The 23609-nt window shown below is 42.1% G+C and overlaps 2 protein-coding genes across 3 annotated transcripts; one reads left to right on the top strand and one right to left on the bottom strand.

The window, feature by feature from the left end:
* Nucleotides 1-372: 372 nt before the first annotated feature.
* On the bottom strand, nucleotides 373-7939 carry map3k8 (mitogen-activated protein kinase kinase kinase 8). Of its 2 annotated transcripts, none has more exons than XM_086307320.1 (8): nucleotides 7425-7939; nucleotides 6455-6817; nucleotides 6164-6334; nucleotides 4524-4785; nucleotides 3676-3782; nucleotides 2628-2780; nucleotides 1247-1493; nucleotides 373-1155 (listed from the first exon to the last, which is right to left on the bottom strand). In XM_086307320.1, exons 2-8 carry the CDS (start codon nucleotides 6815-6817, stop codon nucleotides 1031-1033), a joined length of 1428 nt encoding a protein of 475 aa, XP_086163446.1. In that variant the 5' UTR covers nucleotides 7425-7939; the 3' UTR covers nucleotides 373-1030. The 2 variants fall into 2 exon arrangements, with proteins under 2 accessions (XP_086163446.1, XP_086163445.1); XM_086307319.1 differs by having other exon boundaries at nucleotides 7429-7936.
* Nucleotides 7940-7942: 3 nt separating this feature from the next.
* mtpap (mitochondrial poly(A) polymerase) lies at nucleotides 7943-21627 on the top strand. The gene is made up of 9 exons (XM_086307318.1): nucleotides 7943-8123; nucleotides 8804-8970; nucleotides 9067-9300; nucleotides 9397-9621; nucleotides 11248-11459; nucleotides 12561-12787; nucleotides 15239-15331; nucleotides 15429-15502; nucleotides 18606-21627. The coding sequence occupies exons 1-9, from the start codon at nucleotides 7943-7945 to the stop codon at nucleotides 18948-18950; spliced, it is 1758 nt and encodes a 585-aa protein (XP_086163444.1). The 3' UTR covers nucleotides 18951-21627.
* Nucleotides 21628-23609: the final 1982 nt, after the last annotated feature.

Raw genomic sequence — 23609 nt, 5'->3', positions numbered from 1 at the left:
CTTCCAGTGAAAGGAACTATTAATACTTCAGCATACTGAGACATTTTGGAGAATTTCCCAACTTTGTGGGAACAGTTTGGGGATGGCTGCTTCCTGTTCCAACATGCTCCATAAAGACATGTATGAGAAGGGTTGGTGTGGAAGAACTTGGCTGGCCTGCACAGAGTCCTGACCTCAATTTTGGTCCAGACTGAAAAGGCTGGACTAGTATTGCACATATTGTTGAATGTTTAACTGTATAATTTATTGCATGTTTTTGAAACATAGTGATATACTCAAGTTTTCAGTTTCCTTTCCAGGAATCTCCCCAAGCAATTTCAAAAACGAATAGCTGCTAAAGCTAAGGCTGCAGTGACATACACACAGACCATAGGATTTTTGAGTTTATTGCATTTATTGCAGAATGACACTTTAAAAACTCTGGGTAACTTTTACACTTATTACAAAAGAAAACAGAAATAAATCACTTGCTTTTTTTCCCTTTCAGTATAAAGCAGCGCATGCTTCATCTCAGTGGATGTACAGAACATAAAACAAAATCACTCATCGCATTCATTCCACAGAAGCTTCATTTTGCAAAGCACAGTGTTGCCAAGAATATTCCACGGGAATTAACAGGAGGACGTTCGAAAAGAACTACACATCATACATGTTTACACACATACTTTAAGACACAGCTTACACTTTAAGTAACTCAAATGATACAATAACTTTTTTCAGAAGGTTTTAGGAGAAAAGAAAACAGCGTGCATTTATCACCATGAACCCAAACTGAAATAAAGTACAAACATCCCACAAAAGAAGTGTGGGAAATTATATGTAGAGTATAATGCTTATTTATTCACAATGCATCCAAACACTGTCCTGCAGCGTTTTCTATTTCAGGCCGAACTGGACCCATTCATTCCAAGTCACACTTGCTGTTTTACATCATTACGAGTCATGTTGGCTATAGCTGTCCACGAGTCTCAGCCATTTATGTGGCTTTAAGAACAGTTCAGTCTTATAAATGGTGTTGTCTGGTCATTTGTTAGCCATACTCTGAGGAAGGCGGTCCCGTCACCAGTTTAGAGTAACCCGACAAGGCCCCTAGGTCAATGTACAGCGAGCCCTTCCTCCTGATGTGTCCAGAACCTTCAGAGTACAGAGAGGATTCTGCAGAGAAGACGAGGTAAATGTTAACGTTAAGTAGCCAGCTTATTATTAATAACAGAGAACAAACTGAGCTCGGCACTAAAGGCTTTACCCTGCGTGGTGTCGTGGTGCTGACTCTGCTGCCGTAGCAAGGTGTGGGTGGCCTCTTCCAGGGCCGAGTCAAGACTCCAGCAACGCGGCTGATCCTCTCTAGGAGGGTTGATGGCGTCATCCTTTAGTAGCTCAGATGCCGAGCTCCGCAGCGCAGGGTTCCTCTCTAGGGCTCGCTCCAGGAAGGACCGCATAACTGGGCTGCAGTCCTCCGCAATGTCCTCCAAAGGAGGGGCCTGCTTGTGGATCTGTTTGGAGACAGATAGACTGTCATTAAAGAAGAGAAAAACAAAGCTAGCACTTCCAAATAACTCAAGAAAAAAACAGCTATGCAGAACCGAAGCTGCCCTTTTTTTTCAGTGGCCATGTGAGCAGTGGTTTGTAAAAGCAGTATGGTTACAATAAACAGGAACAAGGAGCAGCTGCAAAGCTCAGCCCGTACAAGTGACTTGGCCCTGTAATGCTACTTCTCCATGACGGCAGTTTCAAGTGGAAGTGAGTAAACGGCCAGAGCAAAGAAGCTGATAATCATTTTAAAAACAGAAATGGGACTAGCTAAAATGGAAAGAGCCCATGTAATGGAACGCTTTTAGAGTGGTGAATGACTAAATAAGCCACAGGTCACCCACTGCAAACATCCTCTTTATCGCCTGGCAATCTTGACTGCGAAGGGCGTGAGCATGTTGTGTGCGGTAAGTGTGTCACTATTTGACTCGCAGGATACTAACAACACAGGACTGTCTCTGCTGAGGCATGTAACAGAGGCATATGTCTCCAATGGTAATTGGTAACCAAGGAGGATTTATACCTGCAGCTAGGAAAGAGCAACATTAACACTAAAGGACTTGTTTTTCCTAATTGTCTCTTTCCTTTTAGGTCTGTGTTGGCCCAACATACTCAGTGCTATTCAGTGTGCACCAGCCACTGAGGTGCAGGTAGCATACAGTGGGGTTGTTGTTGTTTTTTTAAGAGCAATTTTAGGAAAAAAGAAAAATCAAGAAATGAAAACAAACAAAAACAAAATTAAGTGATGTACTAATTTGCTGTGTAATAACTATTTCATGGGAAACCTTTCACAGTTTATCTACAAACTGATTTACTATCATGCAATCTAGCATTAAGCATAAAGGTCAGCTCATGCTGATGGGAAAGTACTTGGTCATAAATCAGAGCACTGAAACTTAAGAGATACCGACGTTTCCAAATAAGGCAAACATCAGCATCCAACTTTAGGGTCATCAGACGTCTCTGGTGCGCAAATTCAAACATGCCCTTTTCCTCCCAATATCACAAATTCATCCTGTGAGGACCACAAATATCTGCACCAACCATTCTGGTTGCGTTCATTTCCCTATGATGTGATTTTCATGTGCAGTACTTACAATGTACAGGTAGGATGGATATGCAGTGCGTGGGTATCTCCTGACCCAGGGAGGACTACCGGTCTGCATGTGAATGATGGTGGTGCCCAGGCTGTAGATGTCTGTCTTGGTGCTGTGTCCTCGACACAGAACCAACTCTGGACTCATATACATCTGAAAGAAAGACAGGGGATGTTTAGTGGGTGACTTTTAACATGGCTGCAGATCAGAATGGCAGAGAGAGAGCGAGAGAAACAAGTTCCCTTTTTATTCAGTGCGACAGTCAAATTCTCCGTGTCAGCGAGACACAACAAACAGGAAGTGACCTGTTGTTAGTGTAAAAGGGGTTTTCTGCCTGCAACCAAACAAGCAACCTGCAGACCCACGCTACGCATGAAAAAAGGTAAGGGAAGTGCAGAAGTGTGTTGGCCTTTGGAGGGTGAAAGGTAAACACACCAGAGTTCATCTCTTTGTGTCTTTCTGCTGGAAATTCCAGCTTGCACTCCCATGTTCATGTAACTCTGAGCAGCCCAGCATATTTACAGGCTGTGCCTGTAAATACGCACAGGCTGTGCCTCTCTTATTATTACTCCTGGGTGTCTGCCCTGGGACTTTCCACAAGCACTTGAGAGGCCCGGGGGTGCATGTACACAGAACTATATAGACTGTCACACAAGCATGGGAAAGCAAGGACCAGTGGGTGAGAAGGTGTGTGCAAAATCTTCATCCTAAAAAAAAAAAAACAACTTAAAGAGCTGAAAGCCCTGAGCATCAGCAAGCTATTAATAGTGGCTGTGAGGCCAATGAGTGCACTGACTGCTCTAAATTAATGCTTGCCAGTCACTGACTCTGTAATCATTTTGGAAAAGCACACAAGTGCTGACAAGTCGTGGGACTAATTTGCTAAAATCCCTAGGGAAGTCTAGTGTGAGTCACGTGTCAACACACGCTCCAGATCAGCAAAAGAAAAGCAAGCATTGATCGGAGAGCAATTACTCAAAACAGAAGGCCCGCATTCATTACAGGGCTACACTTACATCTTTTAAGGAGGAGCGGCTTATTTCCTTACCTCTGTTCCTCTCAGATCTCTGGGAATGTATACATCATCTGTCATCTGCACTGTCAGCCCAAAGTCCACTAGGACTGCTTTGTCTGACATCAGGACAATGTTGCTGGCTGTGGAGAGATGAAAAGGAAGGAGGTGTGATTCAAGTTGGTGCTTGAACTGATAAGATTTCAGTTTCAGGTCCACTGAGTCTGTATTGATCTTAAGCATGAAAACGATAAGTAGGTCACAGGCTTTGACGAAGGAAATTGCCACGAAGAGACTCATCCTTGTCCCTAAAATGTCACCAAGGTTTAATTACATATTTTGACTGCAGGCAGGAAATGCTAAGAACCGCAGCTTGTCAGAGGGCCAGAATGGTCATTTTAATAAGTCACTTGCCTCTCTGGACCATAATTGTAACCCTGACTGAGCATGAGAAGCAGGCTGGAATTTCCAGACAGCCAGCGAGCCTTTAAGCAGTGAGGCTGACAGACAGCTCTGCAGAATGCTTTGATCCCAGCAGCACTGCTGTGGTTCCTCAGCTGAGCTCCACCTGCAGTAACTAGGGCGTATTTGTGTGATCTGTCATGATAGCTACCAGTCACTGTGACCAGGCTACCTTTGAAGAATTACTGAAAAAGCATTAGTCAATCTATCAGATTCCTATGATCTGCTTGGTTTGTGGCTGTTCACTGATTCATTCTTTTCAGCGAATTGAGTTATTTACAAGAGCAATATCCGTCTGTGGCTTGAATTTGACGCATAGAAGATACAAACTGTAATTGCATAATTTCCTGTAACCTATGTACTTGTTCAATACCATGGAGCACATCCATCAAGAGTAAGTGACACACATCTTTTATGCTTACGTTTGATGTCATGGTGAATGACGTTGTGTGAGTGCAGGTACTCCAAGCCCCGCAGGACTTGCTTGGTCACCCAGATGATTTCGAACTCTCTCATCGGTCCGCAGCTGTCCAGTTTCTCCAGCACAGAGCCGCCTTCGCCGGCCTCCATGAACAGGTGGATGCTCTGGTTCCAGAGCAGAACGCCGTACAGCTCGGCGATGTTCTCATGGTGAAAGCGGGCCTGAAACTCTACATCAGCGGCTTTGAAGTTCTCCATGGGGATCTAGCGAGGGAGATAAGACACATGATCACAAATAGCCCACCGTTTTGGGAAACATGTTCATCTTATTTCTTGGAGTGAGTTAAAAGGCTCGGTGACACCATTGCATTTGACTGTTAAATATGAAGCCAATGAGCTAAATGAGACATCCTGGGGACTGCTGGCCAAATGGATCCGTGTTTGCTTACAGTGACAAGAAACTGACTTTTCACATTTTGCATTTTTATTGGCAAGGGTGGCTTTATTTGACAGTGCACAGAGGATTTATCAGTTATTGGTAGAGCTAGCTAGCTCGGTAAAATGCATACTTAGATCTGTCCATATATTTTCTTCCACTTCTGTATTGTGGTTTATCTGGAGCCCATCCCAACTCCACACAGAAAGGCCCCAGCCGGCCGGTGGATTTGAACCCAGGAATCCACAGTGCTAACCACCACACAGTGTGAGAGCAAAATGTGCTACATACATATAAAATGCTGAAGTTTTGGACCCTGCCTCAAGTGGCGATTTAAGGAACTACAATTAATGGTTCATTTTTATTATAATTATTGTTTTTTTACCCTGACAGCCTAATCGGGTAGTTCAGCTCAGTTAGTTCTGCAAATAAAATATACATTTAATACATACTTCACAAGGACACTGACTCTTTCTGTATTTAACAGATTAGCTGACATAGTAACATACTGTTATCCTGTTTTTTGTGCTTTAAGAAATCTATTGTTATTAGTTTGTCAGTGATAATTTTAAAGTTGTTTCTTTAAAGGAATAATTTCTCAGTAATTATTATCTGATGATGGCATTGTTTTAAGCAAATAAGGACATCCTAACTCCAAGCCCTTATTGCAAACTATTTCCAGTAAATCCTTCACAGCAGCGTGAAAAAAACAACACTGTGTCAACATAGTATTCTGACAATAACACCTGACTAGAGAGGAAAGTACTCCTTCCTCATTTGTCAATATTTTCCATACAACAGCGTAAGCACGCTGCCTCCCTCCCTCCTCTTTCTCAAGCATAGGTCTGCCCAGATAGAAGCAGCATGTGTGGTTTTTACATGTGTCTTTAATGAATCTGACCCTGTCACAAACATCCAGAGGAGCTGTGGGAAGTTATTGTTGAAATTCCAGTCTTACATTAATCCCAGCCCATGTTGTAAGTTTGTTACAAGAACAAATAGTTCTTCATTCAGCAACCCTGTTCCTCTTTCACCCAGTAAACATAGCAAATGTCACGCTGGCACCAACAATCTTTGTACAAACAGAGGAGTAATTGGACTGTGAACAAGCAGTATTTGGCAGGTTAAATATTTGGCACGCAGGTCAAGAGCTGTCGAGAAGTCAAACACAGGCGGGATTTCTAGTCACCGATCAGGAAGACTCACCAGTTTGCAGGCCATTCTCTTCCTGGTGGTGGTGTCCTGAGCCAAGTGGACTTTCCCAAATGAGCCCTTAGGCACGAGGCCAGACCCATGATTCTTGTAGGTCAATTTCCATGGAAACAGGAGAACGTCCATGTTAATCTGGTAGCGGCCTTTTTTCACAGCCATGTCCTTCTATTTGTTTTTAGGAAGGAAAAAAAAGAAAATTATGCAAGTTTTTCTAGGCTGACCACATCAACTAAACATTCAGGTTATATTGAAGATTAAAAAAAGAAAAAACAACAAGATTCTCACCTTATTTAGGAGGACTCCCATTTCCTCTGGCAGGTTTGGCAAGGCTGCCGTCTGCATGCTGGACAGGAGGTTGACAAAGGACAGGACCTCTGTCACAGTCCCATATCGAACTCCATTAGCGTAGTCCTTCTGCTCACTCCCCAAAACCACCACCTCCCCTGCCTCCTCATTCTCATCCATCTCCTCCTGGGAAAGTCCTTCTTCGTCTTCTAACGACAAGATTTCGTCTTCCTCCTCTTCCTCGAGCCGATATAGAGTCTCTGCAGCGTTAATAATGTCCTCTAAATTCATGTGAGTCAAGAGCAGTTCTATTCCCGAATCATATTTGTAATCCATGTTAATGCTCCGTTTGTCCAGCTCCATCTAAAATCAAACATCAGGAGGTCAGTGTGGGGACTGTTTCCGTGCTGACTTGAATTGTATAAGCAAGCGGATCGTTCATGACAGGGAAGGTTCACGTGGGGAGCAGGACGTGCAGTGAAACTACACTTAAGAAGTGAAGCTTTGATACAGCTGGCTGAACACACAACTGGGAGGGGCTTCACAGGGCTGTTTTCCAAGCAAAAGAAGGGAGTTTCGCAGTAAAGCTGGGAAGCCCCCCCAGGAAAGCTTGAACCTTATTATACATTTATAAAACAACAACTGCCCATTATTATAACTATTATTAGCATTATGATGCTGCGATAAAGAGTTCAGCTCACATTATTCGATGAAAATCATACACATGTGCATTAATGCAAACCCCATGCAACATTTGAAATAAATACATAAAAAATAAACCGTATTACGATCCAAACATGCAAATTTAGAATAGGTGCCTAGAAAAATAAAACAAACAAACAAACAAAAAACAGTAGCTGTAGAGCTATAACTAGCTATCTGCCAAATATTCAGCTGCTAAAGAAAAGAAAAATAGAGTTTCGCTGAATAACAGGAGTTACTTCTTTGAGTGACAGAAACCACGCGTTACCTGCCTTATGAAATTGAGTCGGAAGCTTAAGCGCACCGTCGTGTCTTCATTGTGGCGCCCCGCAGACTGTCTGATGTATGAAGCTTCGTGGATTGTGTTTAGAACGAAGTAAACACAGGAAGTGTGGCGTGTCTGTGGAGGTGGAGTACCTCTTTAGTGTCAGCTGCCAGCAGCTCTCTCTCGCTGTCTTTGTAGGTTTCGTTTTCCCTTTTCTTGTTTCCTCAAATGAAAAAACACAACAAAAAAATAAAAAATAAAAAAAAACGAAAAGCTTTCAGGACTGTTGGGTGCTTTCCTATCGGGAGACGTGCCTCGTTTAATGTAGGATGCATAATATATCACCAACACTGAAGCTCATTCGTAGTAAATAAAATAAAAACAAATTTCAATTCAATTTCAAATTTGATACCTTTAAAAGACGTTACAGAGTCAGCCCAAAGAAATCGGATGATAGTTTTTTAAACACTAGAAAGTGTCTTTTCTGGTATCTCTAGGTTGCCGTAGACAGGACCAGCCGCATGCGCATTTACGCTTCATTCCGAAAAACAATGGCGTCCTCCTTTGCTGTGTGCAGGTTACATATGAGAGGAAGGGCCAGCCTCGCGAAGTGCCTACAGAAAACCGACGCGTTTCTTCACAGAAGTATAGGAACAGACGTCGTTATTGCCCGAGCTGAGGCCACTCGAAGTGACGAAAGTGGTTAGTAATTAAGCCTAGAAGAGAAGCTGGCCTTTAGGCTAGCCCCAATACACCGCCGTGTGATGTCGAGTGAGCACCATTCCAAACTCCCCTGAGAAACGTTATATTTTTGTTGGTGAAGGCCGTAACTCTGAGTGCGCTGTGCGTTTTACACACTGTGTGACCTGTAAGAAATCACTGGGTCATACGTAAAATTCGGCAGTGTGACTGTTAACGATAACAACGCGATAACTCTTTTTGGGCTAAAATGTTATTATATAGAACGTTTTGAGCTTGTACCTGTCATTTGCGGGACGTGTATATTTACATAGAAAGCCCCACTGTAAAACTGACAGTTTTTTAAATGAGGTTTGTTGACATGTTCTGGGACAATTGAACAATGAAAACTAGAACTTAACCGACGATACATCACACTTTTTGCATTTTATTATCAATTTGGTGCATCCCAGTCTTTGAACGTTTATCAGTGCAAAACTGACGTGACACACCACAGAATTATTGCCTGCTGTCACCGGTAAATGTCATATTATTTCCCAGTAAGCTGATATCAGTCACCCAAGTTGAAACTAATGTTAGGCCTGTCTGTCTGTTAACAACGGTGTGCTTATTACACAGTTTTAAATGTCTTACTCTCAGAGAAAAAAACTTGACTTGTTGGATGGCTTCTTCTCTGTTGTCAGATGAAAAGAATGGAAGGAAGTCTCTGCACACTCTCCACATGGAGAGACAAGAACAAGCAGAGAGGTCCGTTCTCATCAGCTGTCAGTCCAGTACCAATGAGAAAAAGTTCCTCAAGTATTTATCAAAACATGGAGAAATCAATAAATACTTCTTTTATGAAAGCTATGTGAGTAAAAGACCAACCTCTTCTGATAAGCAAGTACTGCTACCTCACCACCCTGTTGGAATTATGTTACAATTATGATATTTTGTAATTCTCCAGGGAGTGTATGCTGTAGTGGAGTTTGCCAACCAGGAAAGTGTTACGTCTTTACTTGAAGGGGTGGCAATTCCTGGTGGCAGCCACGAATCCGCAGTGCCTTTCAAATCCAGACTGTTGTCACTCAGAAACCTCGGCTCAGTGGACTCATCAAACCAACTGTCAGGCCGGCAGTGCCAACCTCAGACCACTATTCCCATCAATGAGCTAATAAAGAGACTTTCCAGAGAAGAGAGTGTATGTTGACTTATCACATCAAAAGTTATACTTACATTTTAAGTCTTGTTTGAAGTTGATTGATTTGGATGTTTCCCATTTCCTGGTTTCCCTCAGATAGACAAGCAGATAAGCTCCTTGACTGAAGCCTATCAACTCACAGAGGAGAACAGCAGGCTGCGTTTCCTCGTCTGTTCCCTGCTCAAGGATATTGCTACCGCTTATTTTCCAGAATGCACCATCAAACCCTTTGGCTCATCAGTGAATGGCTTTGGAAAGCTTGGCTGTGACCTGGATATGTTGCTGGATCTGGACAGCATCACTGGACGCAATGTGAAACTGGTAATGAGGCTTTCTAGGTTTCTTTAGAAAATATTAGATTTATTGGCAAACAGTTTGCAGTGATTTCCTTGTGAGTTGTGAGGTAGCTTTCCTTTTAAGCATTTTATCTGCATCTAAACTAACTACTCCTTTGGTTTGTTTTGTTGTCTCTGACACCAAAAAAAGGCATATGAAAGAACCACGTTCTTCTTTTGCTTCTTTCGGCTCCCTTTGGGGGTCGACACAGCAGATCATCCGCTTCTATGTGACCTTAACGTCCTCCTCTGTCATCCATGAATCCTGTCTGTGGTCTTTCTCTTTTTCTGTTGACTTTGTCTCTAAAATGCTTAATCATAGCTGTCTCTCTGATGTACTCATTTCTAATATATTGAAAATCTTAGCATCACCATCTCCACCACCTGTAAGCTCTGCCTTCTGTGTTTATTGTCAGTGCTACTGTCTTCAAGCCACACATCATAGATGGTTTCACGACCCGCTCATAAACCTTCCCTTTCAGTCTTGCTTTCTTACTGTCATAAGTCGCCCCTGACACTCATTTCCACCCACTCACCCTGCCTGTACTCTGCTCTTCACCTCTCTTGTTCACTTTCCATTGCTTTGAATGCTTGGCTGCAGGCATTTGCACTTGTCTACCTTCACCGTTATAGGAAATTAGGTTAGTATTTTTAGACTTTTTTTAAGTACCTCTGCCAGCAATTGCGGATTTGCCACCACAATCACACATGAACCAATTTCATTTTATTATCCAGTGGCACTGAGGGAGCAATAAAACATGTGACAGAGTTATCAAACTTATTTAAGTTAATGGGCAACATGCTGTCCAAGTTGATCTCAAATGAGCTAGACCAGTAAACCCATTAAATAGCGGCATATAAAAAAATTCCCATGAAGCACTTTTTGAAGTATATTCATATAATGAAACATCACAGATGGCTCATAAAAAGTAGGAGGAATTTGAAAAATATGCCGCAGGTTGTTTCTGGTTGTTTTTATTCCAAAAGAATGCTTCTGTGCAGCAGGGGTTCTTGTTGTGTAGGTCTTACTTAAAAATGCATCCAGTGGCCTGCATTGAACCCTTTTGCAGGGTATGTTTGGCTCATGGCACATATGTTTGAAACCACCTATACATGTATATAAAAATTGCCCTCACATATTGATTTATCTCCTGATATCACCCCACAGCGACGCACTACCCAGAAATCCTTTGCATAAAACCAAACAAAGTGGTGCAAAAGTGGTTGCTTCTTTCTTTTTGCCACCTGCTAGATCCCCACTATCGCCAAACTAAAAATGCTGATGTGTTGGTCTGACTTTCAGACAGCTGATGTGCATGTGTCTGTCTTTAGTTTGTTTGAAAGCTATGAATGCACTTGCAGTAATGTAACGGTTAACTGGCAGCTCAACTAGAATGACCACAGACATCAACTTGACATAGAAGAGAGTCACCCTGAAACATGTATTAGGTGAATACTTTATTTACATGTCATAAGACAGAAAGGTGTGGAGATACTATAGGATCAAATGAAAATAACCACTGTATGCCTCATGGTTTCTTAGGACAAAACAATTGAAAAATTAAAGTGTAAACATATCTGTTATTCTGTATATTCCTCCCTGTGTGTGCAGCCTAAGTCAGGCCTCTCCCTGGAGTACCAGATGAAGCGGGCCAATTCAGAGCGAGCCGTTACTCAGAGCATCCTGTCTGTGATCGGGGAGTGCGTCGACCAGTTTGGGCCCGGCTGCGTGGGGGTACAGAAAATTCTCAATGCACGGTGCCCTCTGGTCCGTTTCGCCCACCAGCCGTCTGGCTTTCAGTGTGACCTCACAGCCAACAACAGGTACTCAGTCAGCGCAGATGTTCTGACGTCAGTGGAATGAGTAAAATGTCAGATTTGACTTGGTCACAGTTCTCTTGCTTCACAGTAAATGCTCTTTTTACGTTACCCATAATACCATTTTTGACCACGCTTGCGTTATAAAAGCTCCCAGACAGAAACCAGACTCTGGCAGGAAGTGCTACGATGGGTCAGTCTTGCATTTTTCCGCTGTGAAACTGAACACGAAGTGTGGGCTTGTTTGTGTTTCACTTCTTTTCCTTCCAACGTTATTGACTTGTGGTCTCTGCTGGTGTGTGACACAAGTACACACACACACACACACACACACACACACACACACACACACACACACACACACACACACACACCTGCTAACGTACAGAAAACCACTCTGCAGTTTCTAAGGAAATGGAGTTGAACCAGCATCTGTGGGTGGCTGTGAGAGGGGGGACTTTTCTTAAATCGTGCTCACACATCATTGAAGCATAGCACCTTCCTGCCTGAGGTGTGAATGCGTGCATTCAAGAAAAACAGACGAACAGCAGCCGAGTCAGCTGAATGCTGCTCTCCAGCGGTACATTTAGTTTCTCTGACCTGTAATGGTCGGCCCTTGCACCATTTCTCTGAACTGTTAATGCTGTTAACACATCTCCAAGTTCTATATTTAAGGCAAAATGCAGGCATTTTATAATTGAACATAGTGTCATTTATTTTCAAAATATTACTAAATTTCCATTTGAAATCTCTAAAATCAGACAGTGAGAAGTACATAACAGCCCGCCTGGAGTTTGCCAGAAATCAGCTAAAGGACTCTCAGATCTCTGACTCTCTGGCCTGAATACCGAGCGTCATGTCTGGAGTAAACAAAAGTAGTCAAAATCACCCCTACAGTGAAGCACGATGGTGGCTGCATCATTGTGGGGATGTTTCCCAGCATCAGGAACTGGGATACTCATCTGGGTCAAAGGAGGGATGAATGCAGAAATACACAGACACATCCTTGATGATAACCTACTCTAGCGCTCCGAACCTCAGATTGTGAAAACTGCATCTATCTGGATGCACCGTATGCTCAGATGTCACCCTTTGTGTTCTCCACAGGGTGGCGATGAAGAGCACAGAGTTGCTCTACCTGTATGGAGAGCTGGACCCTCGGGTGCGCAGCCTGGTGTTCACTGTACGCTGCTGGGCCCGAGCTCACGGAGTCACCAGCAGCATCCCCGGGGCCTGGATCACCAACTTCTCCCTCACTGTCATGGTGCTGTTCTTCCTGCAGAAGAGGACTCCTCCCATCATCCCCACACTGGACCACCTGCGGGACCTCGCAGGTACCATCCAGCACTCACACAGCGGACCTCTGAGAATTTGTTAATAAGGTTCAAAGTTTCAGTAGTGTTTTAGTTAATAACATTAAGAGTTTTGCTTTTTTCTATTCTTAACAATCACTCTAAGCGTAGCATTTCACAGCCCAACACAACAGTCTCGTTCTTCATGCTTCAAAAACAGTGTACTTTCCAATCTTAAGCAAACACGCGTTCACTAGAAAACATCTTTCTTATTTAAGTGTCAGGCAAAAAACAAGAAGTTCATAAATTAATAATGCCTTTTTTTTTTCTTCACACGTTGCTTACTAACTGTTCCCTAAAATATAAATGCAACCACCGAGTACACTAGCAGCAGTGTGGGGTGGGGGTTTTCTCTGTACAGCTGTAGTCACACTCACAAATATACCTTGGTCAATTAGTTACTTAGAAATGAAAAATGTCATAAATGATTCAACAAAAACTTTTGGTGTTAAGGAAGTTAGATTTTCAGTGTAAGATACCTGCTTTGAGGACAGTCCCAGTGCACGTGTGAAAAGGTTCCAATTAACTGAGTCAGAGTAAAATTCACACAGCAGGGAGGAGGTGAACAAAGTAAGAGCAGCAGTCCCCACTCCATGAATATTGTGTTTCCTGGCAAATAAAGGCAAGAAAAGCACCAAATTGTAAAATTTTGCTGAATTCAGGAAGAAAATAACACATTTTGGAAGTAACAAGAATTCTCATTTACAGCTGGTTGGGGTGATTTTCTCTGGGAAAGCAAGGGGAAAGTCTTTTCTGTCTGTAACCATGTTTAAGCACCTCTGGACACTTTGAGCTTTATTTGTTTATAGAAATACATACATGGAATCTCCAGTTAAATTGGATTAAAACAGCTTGAAAAATTCACTGACTTCATTCACGGACGTTGCACTTCTAGCACCATTTTTGCTGTCATGGAATTCCGGATCCTTCTCTCATAACATCTCCAGTGACTATTTGTTCACCTCTAATGAACCATCTATTTACAAAAGAAGTGATGAACAACACGAGATGTTGTTGAAACAACTGCAGTTTAAACAGTGTCTTTTAAATGACATCAAACAATTCAAACGATTTTTTCTTTCCACACGTTTTTATGCCTTTGTAGTAATCCGGGCATCCACTCACCACTGAGGGTCCTAATATCTTTATTGCAGCTTTCACACTCGTGAAGCCACCCGGTGGTCTAGATTGGACCTTTTGAACTTGTGGAGGGATAATTAATGGTGTCCTGTTACTGCTGCTTTCAGTGACTGAGGTGTGTGTTGGATTCTGCAGCATGCAGACCCATTGCTTTCCGGGCCTCTTCTCCCATGGCAGAGGCCCCCTCGGCCTGGCAGGGACCAGCAGCTGCCTTTGCAAGACGTGCTAAAACACTTGCGTTTTCCAGGTCATAGACAAAGCCCAGTTATCTGCTAATGTATGTATTCTTTAGCAGACAGGGCACAACCATATCACAATCAAGTTGATCTGGTAAACCAAGCTTGATGACTTGTTAAGTGTTGGTCCACCTGCTGTGCCCACTTCAGATAAAGAGAGGCGTTGTCCTTGTGGGGTCCTCAGCCTGAGCATAGGTGCCATTGCCATGCAGCATAATTGTGTTCAATGCACCTTTGCTGTGTCCATGACTTTCAAATTTAACTGTAGCCAAGAGCAGCATTTCAATGTCAGGTGTGACCCTGCAACACTGAGTACAACACACATCCTTCATCTACAGCCCTGGAGACTGTTCACTTGTTTTATTTAATACTCAGCATCCTGGGAAAGCCTTCCAGCCATCCATCTTATTACCATGTATATATGTGTTAGGAATGTTTAACCCAGTGTCCTTTTCTAATAGAACTGCCGTCACACCAATCTGCCCGCAAGTCCACTCGCCTCCCTCTGCCCCTCTTTCTGTCACCTTGGCTGCCTGATAATTGCCTTCCAAAAGCAATCTAACCTCACCTCCTCCCCTCCTCTCCTTCCTCTTCCTCCTCGGCACACCATTTAGCGCAGACTCTATCACACAGAGTGCTTACAGGACAATAAAAGGCCCATCACTCTGGGAAGGTCAATGACCCACCTCCTCTAGACACACACACACACATGTGCGCTTCCAGGCAGTTATTTAAACAGCAGTATAACACACACACACACACACACACACACACACACACACACACACACACACACACACACACACACACACACCAGCCTCATGGTGGTGAAGGAGACTCGACAAGGGCACGGTTAAAGATGTAAACCAGCCAAGGAAGGACATGATACATGCTGTCTTTGTTCTTTTTTTGTTTATCACGTGCGCCTGCTCTCCCCTTGCTTTCTTGTTTTCTGGCCACGAGCGCGTGACTCCATCCATCTGTGTGTTGTTTATGGCCGTCGCAGGCGTGTAAAGGCAGATGTTTTACCTTGTATCCCTGCTCTCGTCTCCACAAGGCCCCGGGGACAAGACCGTGATCGAGGGGAACGACTGCACATTTGTCAGCGACTTCAACAAGATCCAGCTTCAGAGCAACACAGAGACGCTAGGTGAGCACAAGAGACCGCCCCCCCACAGTTTGATATGTCGGTGACATTTGTGTTAGCGGGCTTTTATGCTAATTCCAGTTTTCTATCTTTGGTTTAGAGCAACTGCTGGGTGAGTTCTTCGAGTTCTACGCCACCTTCCCATTCAGCCGGATGTCCATAAATATCAGAAAGGTGAGCATGATTATCCAGAACTGCCTCAGGTCATAGTTTGGTGCCAGTTGAAGGGAGATTCAACTGGCACCACAGATTTTCTGCTGTGTGATCTGTGTGGTCTTATAGAGAGTGGATATGACATGGTCATCTGGGAGAACAAGCCCCGCCTCCTGATGTTTAAACCTCTTGTCTGGGAGGGGCAGACAAAGATGGATCTTTGTCTGCCCCAATGGCCAGTGATTAGCAGGCATAACAGATCCATGTATATGTCCACTTCTGAGAGCTGGAAAAAAAACCCCCATATTCTACAAAGAGAAAAGTATCATAAGCATCATTTTGGAAATGCTGCAAACAAGCTGATTTTTGAGTTGCTTAGGAAGTTCTACTCATGTTGTATCAGTCAGTACAAAGGATTTCTCTCTCTGCTAATGAAATAATAATGAGACCAACAATCGCTTCCTGTGCTTTTTTTTCTCTCCATGCCAACTGCATGAATAAATAAATAGATATCCCAAAAATTCCTCACATTCAAAAGGGAGCAAATGTGAATTAAGTGGGAGCTCCAGTTTAAAATCTAAAATCGGCAAAGAGCGGTCAAAGCTACAGCAAAACTTTTAGACTGACAAATGCTTGTAAAACATTTCGGACAAGGCAAATAGCCCTCTACTTCAAAGCTGCCATTTAGACTTCAAATCAAGTTTTCTAAACACACTGAGGCTCCTGTCTAAAGGAACGTTTGAACGGAGCTGGACTGTTAAGCTGAAAAACAGCCGCGATGGCTCCGAGTGTTCTGATATACTGTCAGCATTGCTGCATATGTCGTAAAAAGGCTAAACTGGGGTCCTTCAGTGTGGGCTTGGATTTATTAGTGGATCTGACCTCTGCAGTACTGCACAGTCGTTGCAGAGTTATGGTGGGGCACACACATACATACACATTTGGCATAACTGTATGCAGGTAGTTTTAACATCGTTTAATTGAGCTGTGCATCCTCGCAGTCATTTATTCCAGTGTTACAGTTTCCGTGATTATCTCAGTTTCTGATTGTGATGTAAATTCTGTAGCATCTGCCGTTTTTTGTTTTTTTTGTTTTGTTTTAGCAACTGATGCACTACGCATGCATCCATCAGACAGACGGCTATGCTTCTTCAGCAGTCCTCATCTCTACTACTATGCTACAGAGTCCTTCTTTATCTTCTTTCTCAACACAAAAGCATAAAAACCATGTCAGTAGGTAGTTATTACCACAGTAGGAGTGCATTCTCCAAGCAGAGTATCTTAGTGGATAAAATAGATAGTGACAAAGTTTAGCTTTAAGGGCATTGCACAATCTGATATCGTCTTGTTGGTGTTGTTCCCAGATCATCATACTAAATGTTGTTCCAGGATCAACATTGCAAGTGACCAATCAGAATGTTGTGACGTCATACTTTTGCGACTTCGGGAGAAACCGCCGTAAAACAAAAAACTGTACTTAAGCTGCGAGAAACCGACTCTGTCCGCCGATCAGCGGACCCTGACCCTAACCCTTTGATAAACAGTAAGCAGAATTGATATTGTCCTTGCAATATTGGAATTTCATAAATGGACTGACGTCAGAACAATGTGATTGGTCACTTGCAATGTTGAACCTGGAACAACATTTTCATGATATCTGGGAACAACACCAACACGACGATATCAGAACACCCTAAGGGCATCATTTGTAGTTATTGCAATACAATAATATTGTATTGTGTGTGTGAAGTATTTTGACAATATCATATCATATGATGTCGGGGGATTCCCACATCTACATGCTAATGTGACAAAAAATTAATATGGTTTTAAAGTCAGTCCAGTGTCTGTGTTAGTCCAAATCCTCACACCTAAGGAACTGGAATAAAACTTAAAACGCACACAGAGAGAAGTTCAGTCTTCTTTCAACTCTTGCACCCAGCTGAGCTCCGGCAGGGAAATCTGTTGGTAATAAAGACCGTGTTTGCTGGATGGCGTCTTCCCACACACACAGATGACAGCTGTCCTCGTCTCATGTGATTGATGCCGGCCCCACAGGAGCCTGGCGCCCTTGAGCTTTAGATCCCAATTAGGAGGTCTGTCACATTAACTGCAAACAAATGCATATTTGTTCTTTTTATACCCACATTTATCCTGATGTGGCTGTTTATGCCTGCGTAATACTTTCTACTGGCAACCAGGGAACATCCTCGATGGAAGTCACAGTGTTTCATCGTTGGGAGTTTTTGGGGCTAATTTTTCCTCTCTGTCTATACGCGATAGTTAATTAACCTACTGCTTAAAATGTTCAGTGCTGAATAATATGCCTCTTACTCCCTATTACTCTTCCCAGTAGAAATTTTGTTGATAAAGTAGCTCTTCATGCTTTGATGGCACAGTATATGAGATGCAGGGATTTTGCTAGAGCTTAGAGTTTAATGAATCGATACCCGTGGGAAAGAGAGACCCCAGCTTAATAAATGAGACTAATGTGAAGTTTGACATAGCCTCCCTACAGCACAGGAAGCTTTCAGGTAGACTGTGGTTGTGACCCTTGCCTATCGGCTTTCAACAGTGGAGCAACCACCATAAATCTGCTTTACTGTGCTACAATTCACCGCTTCACTCCCCTTTTCTGACTGATTGCTTTATGTTGCCATCTTTAATCCTTCCTGCCCATCCTTTATCCCCCTGTGCCTTTACTGTCAGGCATTATGCAGGATACAGCATGCAAAGTACCACGGAAGCTTCTTGACTTCCCTCTGACCCACATTTTGATACTTTATTTGATGGCCACGGCATTTGGACAGATACAGACCATGTATGTTTTTTTTTTATTTCAGGCTAAGCTAATTTTTTTCCTTCTTTTTTTGGGTAAATTCAAAAAACTCTGCTCATTTCCCCAAGTCAAAAAAGACATGTCCATTTCCCTTCTTCATCTGCTACCCTGCAGAGAGGTGTTCTACTCAGCTATGTGTGCCCCAGATAAAGCAGCAAAAGGCTGAGTCCATGACCAACGAAATTGATGGACCATGACGCACAGGACACGAAGGTCTACACTTACAGCTGCTGCTGCTCACGAATGTGTTTTCAACCTGCCTTGTCCCCTTCCCTCTCCCTCCAGGGCAAGGAGCAGAACAAACCAGAGGTGGCCCCGCTGCACATCCAGAACCCGTTTGAAACCTCTTTAAACGTCAGCAAGAACGTCAACGCCAGCCAACTCGACCGATTCGTGGCTTTGTGTCAGGAGAGCGCCTGGCTGCTCCAGCAGAGTGAAACCAGCACACCAAGAGGTGGTGGTGCGGGAGGCGAAGGTGCACCCACACCTTGGGGACTCGCTACCCTCCTTCTGCCTTCGCAGGTCGCAGGGATCAAAAGTCGCAAGAAAAGGAGGAGGGAGCCGGCCAGTGAAAGGATCAAGGGCTTGCTAGAATCATTAAAAAATAAAAATCAACTAAAGAATAGCTAGAAGGACTCTTCCATGTCTCCACTCTCTTGTCAGGACTTCAACCTCCTCAGTGTTGCTGTGTGATGCTTCACTGTGAAGGTGAGAGAAGAGGCTCCAGGAACTGGACTGTAGTTCCAAACATGGACACTGGAGGGTGTTAGTGAGACCTATAAGTGCATATGTTTTGGGACCTGAAATAAGGGAGTCTTGGCCATGTAGGCTGTAGACTTTCCCACTCTGTTGTGATTAAAGACAATACTGTGTAATTCAGTCTGGCCTGGTGCTCGTTTCGTAGCTCAGTGTTTAACAGGTTAATTTGATTCATTATCATGTGCATCACTGTTAACAGCATCAGCATAGACACCATCTGTTTACACTTCAGGCTAAATCATTATGCATACAGTTACAATATGGATGGAATAGTTAAGGTTTTACTGAAAACTGTATACACTTGTTACACTTATGGAGCCCCAACACGAGTAAAGGCAGCAGAAGTGTAGCAAAATACATCAGAATCATAAATACTAAATAACCATGGAAAGACATTTCATACTTTTTAAAATTATCCTTGTCTGATAAAATAAATTCTAAAATTTCAGTTTTTCCAGGCAGTATGATCTTTTTTTTCTTTTTTTTTTGAGACATGAGAAGAGGTGTGTGTTTGTGTGTGTGTGTGTGTGTGTGTATGTTTTTATCTGAAAATATATAATTTCAAGTGTAATTAAAGCAGCAAAGTGGGACAAACACTTGACTGTTAGAACTGTTACAGAAGTAGTACCATTGGTAGTTGGAGAAAGAATAAACTTTATATAAACAGCTTTTATATCTGATTTTTACAGGTTTAGTGGTAAAAACTATCCGATTTATCTGATACAGATTTATAACAGTAAAATTTGATCTACTTTGTGTGCTTTTACTGCAAATATTGTATTAGAGCTAATAACCCTTGAGTAATAATAGCTCTTCTTCCTATTTACTTTGTAACTGCAGGTAATGCTAAAAAAAAGTTCATGCTATTCTTTCTCTAACACTACATAACCAGTAAACACAATTTTGGAACACTTCAACTTTGAGTTGTTACTGAAGTGTACTTTATGTCATTCTGACAGCAACATAAAGCACAACTTTTCGGACAGTATTGTCGTAAGACACCCAGCTTAAATATAAAGGAACCCTTAATTATCACAGTATAACACAAAATCACTTAAACTTAAGGGATATCAATCTGTTCTGTTAGGAAGCATAACCCACTGTGAATCAGTTTCATCTGCTTTGGTGCAAGTGAAAGTGACAACAGGTGCACTCGAGAGGCAACAACAAGGCAATCCCCCAAAAGGGAATGGTTCTGCAAGTGGTGACTACAGACCATTGCTGTCTTCTTATCCCTCCTGACTAATTTTTCTGTTTCTGTTTGGTAATAAGGGCCGTGTTTACCGGATGGCATCTTCCCACACACACAGATGACAGCTGTCCTTGTCTCATGTGATTGATGAAGTTCTATTAGCAAGACCCGATACCTGTAGTCCATTCAGGTGGAACAGGTATTTTAGTGTGTGAGTGTGAAGAACATACCAAGAGATGGACTGTTGCATTAAGGCAAGATGGATTCAAGGTCAACTTGGCAGAACCAGTATCTTCTGCTTTTTGTGAGAAAGAACAGGAAGAGCATCGCCAGATAACTTTGGCCTTTGTTCAATACTGTGATTATCTACGGTTCCCTTCATCTTTTGGAGTGGTTTATACAAGAAGTTCAGGGACAGTTTGATCTCACTTTCATACAGAGAATTTTATAATCAGCAAAAGTTGGGGAACCTGAATTTACTTCCACTTCAGGAAAGCTGTAAGTTAACCAGTTCTTAACCTATAAAAACATAATCCTCTATAAAACTTTTATGTCTTTCTTTCACTTATTTTTTGATTTTACACAACTTGATTTGAAGTGCTAAAAACTGAATTGTAAAACAACTACAAAAATGGGATGCATTTTCCATATGTATAACAGACTACGATGGAACTCTAATATGATATCTTTGCAATTTTGTAGTGATGTGCATTTAGTTGAGTTTTTTCTTGACTTGGGCATTTTCTCAATAGCTATCTACAGTTTTGTGGAAGCTAGCTGGATAAAACATAGTATCTACTGCTGTGAGAGATCACACAGGGAAGCTAAGTAGTATAGTTTATGTATTGATTACAATAACCTGCATTATTTAATGGCTTTAATCAATGACTGTACAGTGATTGCCTTTATTGCTGGTTAGCTTGAATGCTATCAATGGCTGCCATTGATAGCATCAAGCTAGTCAGCTGCAGTAAGCTAAAGTTATGCTAAAACCAAAACATCTGGGAAGTAAAATAATTTGGAGAACATTGAGTGGTTGATCTTTTTTTTTATCCATCTTGCTAGCAGTTAATGTAATAGATATTTTTAACCAACTAAACAGAGATTGAAGGATAATAGGTGGCTATATATATTTATTTTTACACTTCGTTTTATCCCACAGAGATCTGATTAAATTGAACAAGTTGTACTTTTTTGTGTTTGGGATGAAATATATAGAGACATGTAATAAAATTTTCAGTTCCTGTGTTTCACATGTTGAATTTTTTTTATTTTGCTATCTTAAGGCAATGAACCTACACAGCTTTTTATGATTTGGTCATCTGTGTTAAGAAGATTGAGTTTATATATAACAAAGTGTGCTATATAAATAAAATCACCATTGTCATTACCACTGGCTTGATTTGGTCAGAGTAATTTCTTTTATTCTATCTGTATCTTCTTCTGTGTGGGAAGAAATTAGCCTTGTTCTTGGGGGTTAGGCTAAAATCCCATCACCCAATGATTAGTGAGGTCCCAGTTTCAAAGTCTGCGGTTGGCTTTGACTGATACCATAGGCTCATATTGTGACTTATTAATGACAAGTTTGGCCCACCCTGAAACATCCCCTGCTTTCTTGTGCATTTTAACTCGAATAGGGGCTATACTTTATTTAAAAAAACATGGAAGTGACACTGAGTGTTCACTCAGGTCATAGATCACAGGAACTGAATGGTTGTTTTTCCCATGGGCATCTATATAATCAGACTTTTCTGCACACAATGAAGCTGGCCCTTGCTGGTCATTGGAAAGAAGTAGCTTTGAGCCACTTTAACATTGTCTTCACTTTTGAGATGTGGAATCAGCATTCATACATAGTTAATGGGAAGCACAAAGGTAATAAATTAATGCTAGAAACTAATTTTCTAAAATGAAAAACTATTGGAAAATGTATTTAGAATCTAAATAAATGTAAAGATAAACTGAAAGACAATACATACCGCTGAAGAATTGCATACATACTTTTAGGCTTTGATTTTAGTTAAGACAGCCAGTGGCAATTTGGGAGTATTTTTTTTTTCATACTCGCAGAAAATTCCAAGTTTCACTTTAGTTCTCTCTATATAGCTGTTTATTTAGATAGAAATTATGGTTGCGATTGAACAAAGAATACCACATTTTTCTTAAAACGTTTGTCAAAATTAAAGATTTTAGATGAAAACGGTGGCATAGTGGTGCTAGCATGGGATGTCCAAGACAGCCCACCAGCTTGGTTCCCCAGTTTACTGGAGCTAAACTCAGCCAGCTCTGTGGTGAGGTCTGCTGAATAGATTGACCTTGATTAAAACCCCACTGACTGATTTGTCATACTAAATATCCAAAAAGGACATAAAACTTAAACATTTCCTTTGGTTTTCCATTTACAGTGCCACGTCTGCCAATCACATCCCTTGAAATGTTTTCTAAGCTTGAATTGGTAAATGTTATTCACAATTTATATATTTCTTTCTTATTATATAACCTGAGTGTGTGTAAGTGAGTTTGAGGAAAGAGAAAACGCTGTAGGGTGCATGTGTTAGGAGTGCATCTACAGGTTCACATCCTATGATAGTGCCTGACTGTGTTTGTATATGTGTGTCTCGGGCCCATGGGACAAGGTTGGAGGAGTGGGGAGTGAGTGGCCCACAGCTGTTTTTCTGCTCATTGCCGTCTGAGGTCGGAGGGGTGAGCGGATGGACTTTTAACTACCTCCCCCTCCCCTTCTGCCACCAGTCCACACTTTTACCATTGGGGGGCACGGGATGGACAGGAGGAAAGGAGCAAAGCTGCTTTGAACTCCACTCATTGTCCCTGCCTCCTCTTTCAAATTCAGCACGCCCCCCTCTCTCTATCTCGGTCATCTGTTTTCCTCTCCTCACAGACTAGCAGAGTTCTTTGAGGTTTGAGGAGTTTGTTTATTTCCATGAGTGAGTTTCTGACTGATGGATGTGCTCTAGTGGAGCAACAGAGTGGTTATGAAATGTGGTAGTCAGAAAAGCATGGGGTGGGGAAATCAACAGCTTGGGGGAATCTGATGAAATGTGACTGCTGGGTGTTGTGGGGTTCATTTTAAAGGAGTGTGATGTCAGTGCCATGGATATTCTGATTTGCAGATGGTGGTATAAAACCCACAGTACTGTTTTTTCAAATTTATAGATCTCTCTTTGATGGCACTCCCTCCATTTATTGAACACTTTATGAGGTAATTACACGGATAGATAGAAGGTGTGGGTACTAGCCAAAAGGTTGTAACGGGCCATTGTCAAGGTTAATCATATTTTTTTCTCATCCCAACCAGCAAAAAAATACAGGTTTTATGT

The sequence above is a fragment of the Aulonocara sp. 'chitande type north' Nkhata Bay genome, linkage group LG9, assembly GCF_057382095.1.
Source record: "Aulonocara sp. 'chitande type north' Nkhata Bay isolate Kocher_YH1m ecotype deep benthic linkage group LG9, A_spYH_male_GT1.1, whole genome shotgun sequence".
NCBI lineage: Eukaryota > Metazoa > Chordata > Actinopteri > Cichliformes > Cichlidae > Aulonocara > Aulonocara sp. 'chitande type north' Nkhata Bay.
This window is presented reverse-complemented; position numbering and strand designations above follow the sequence as displayed.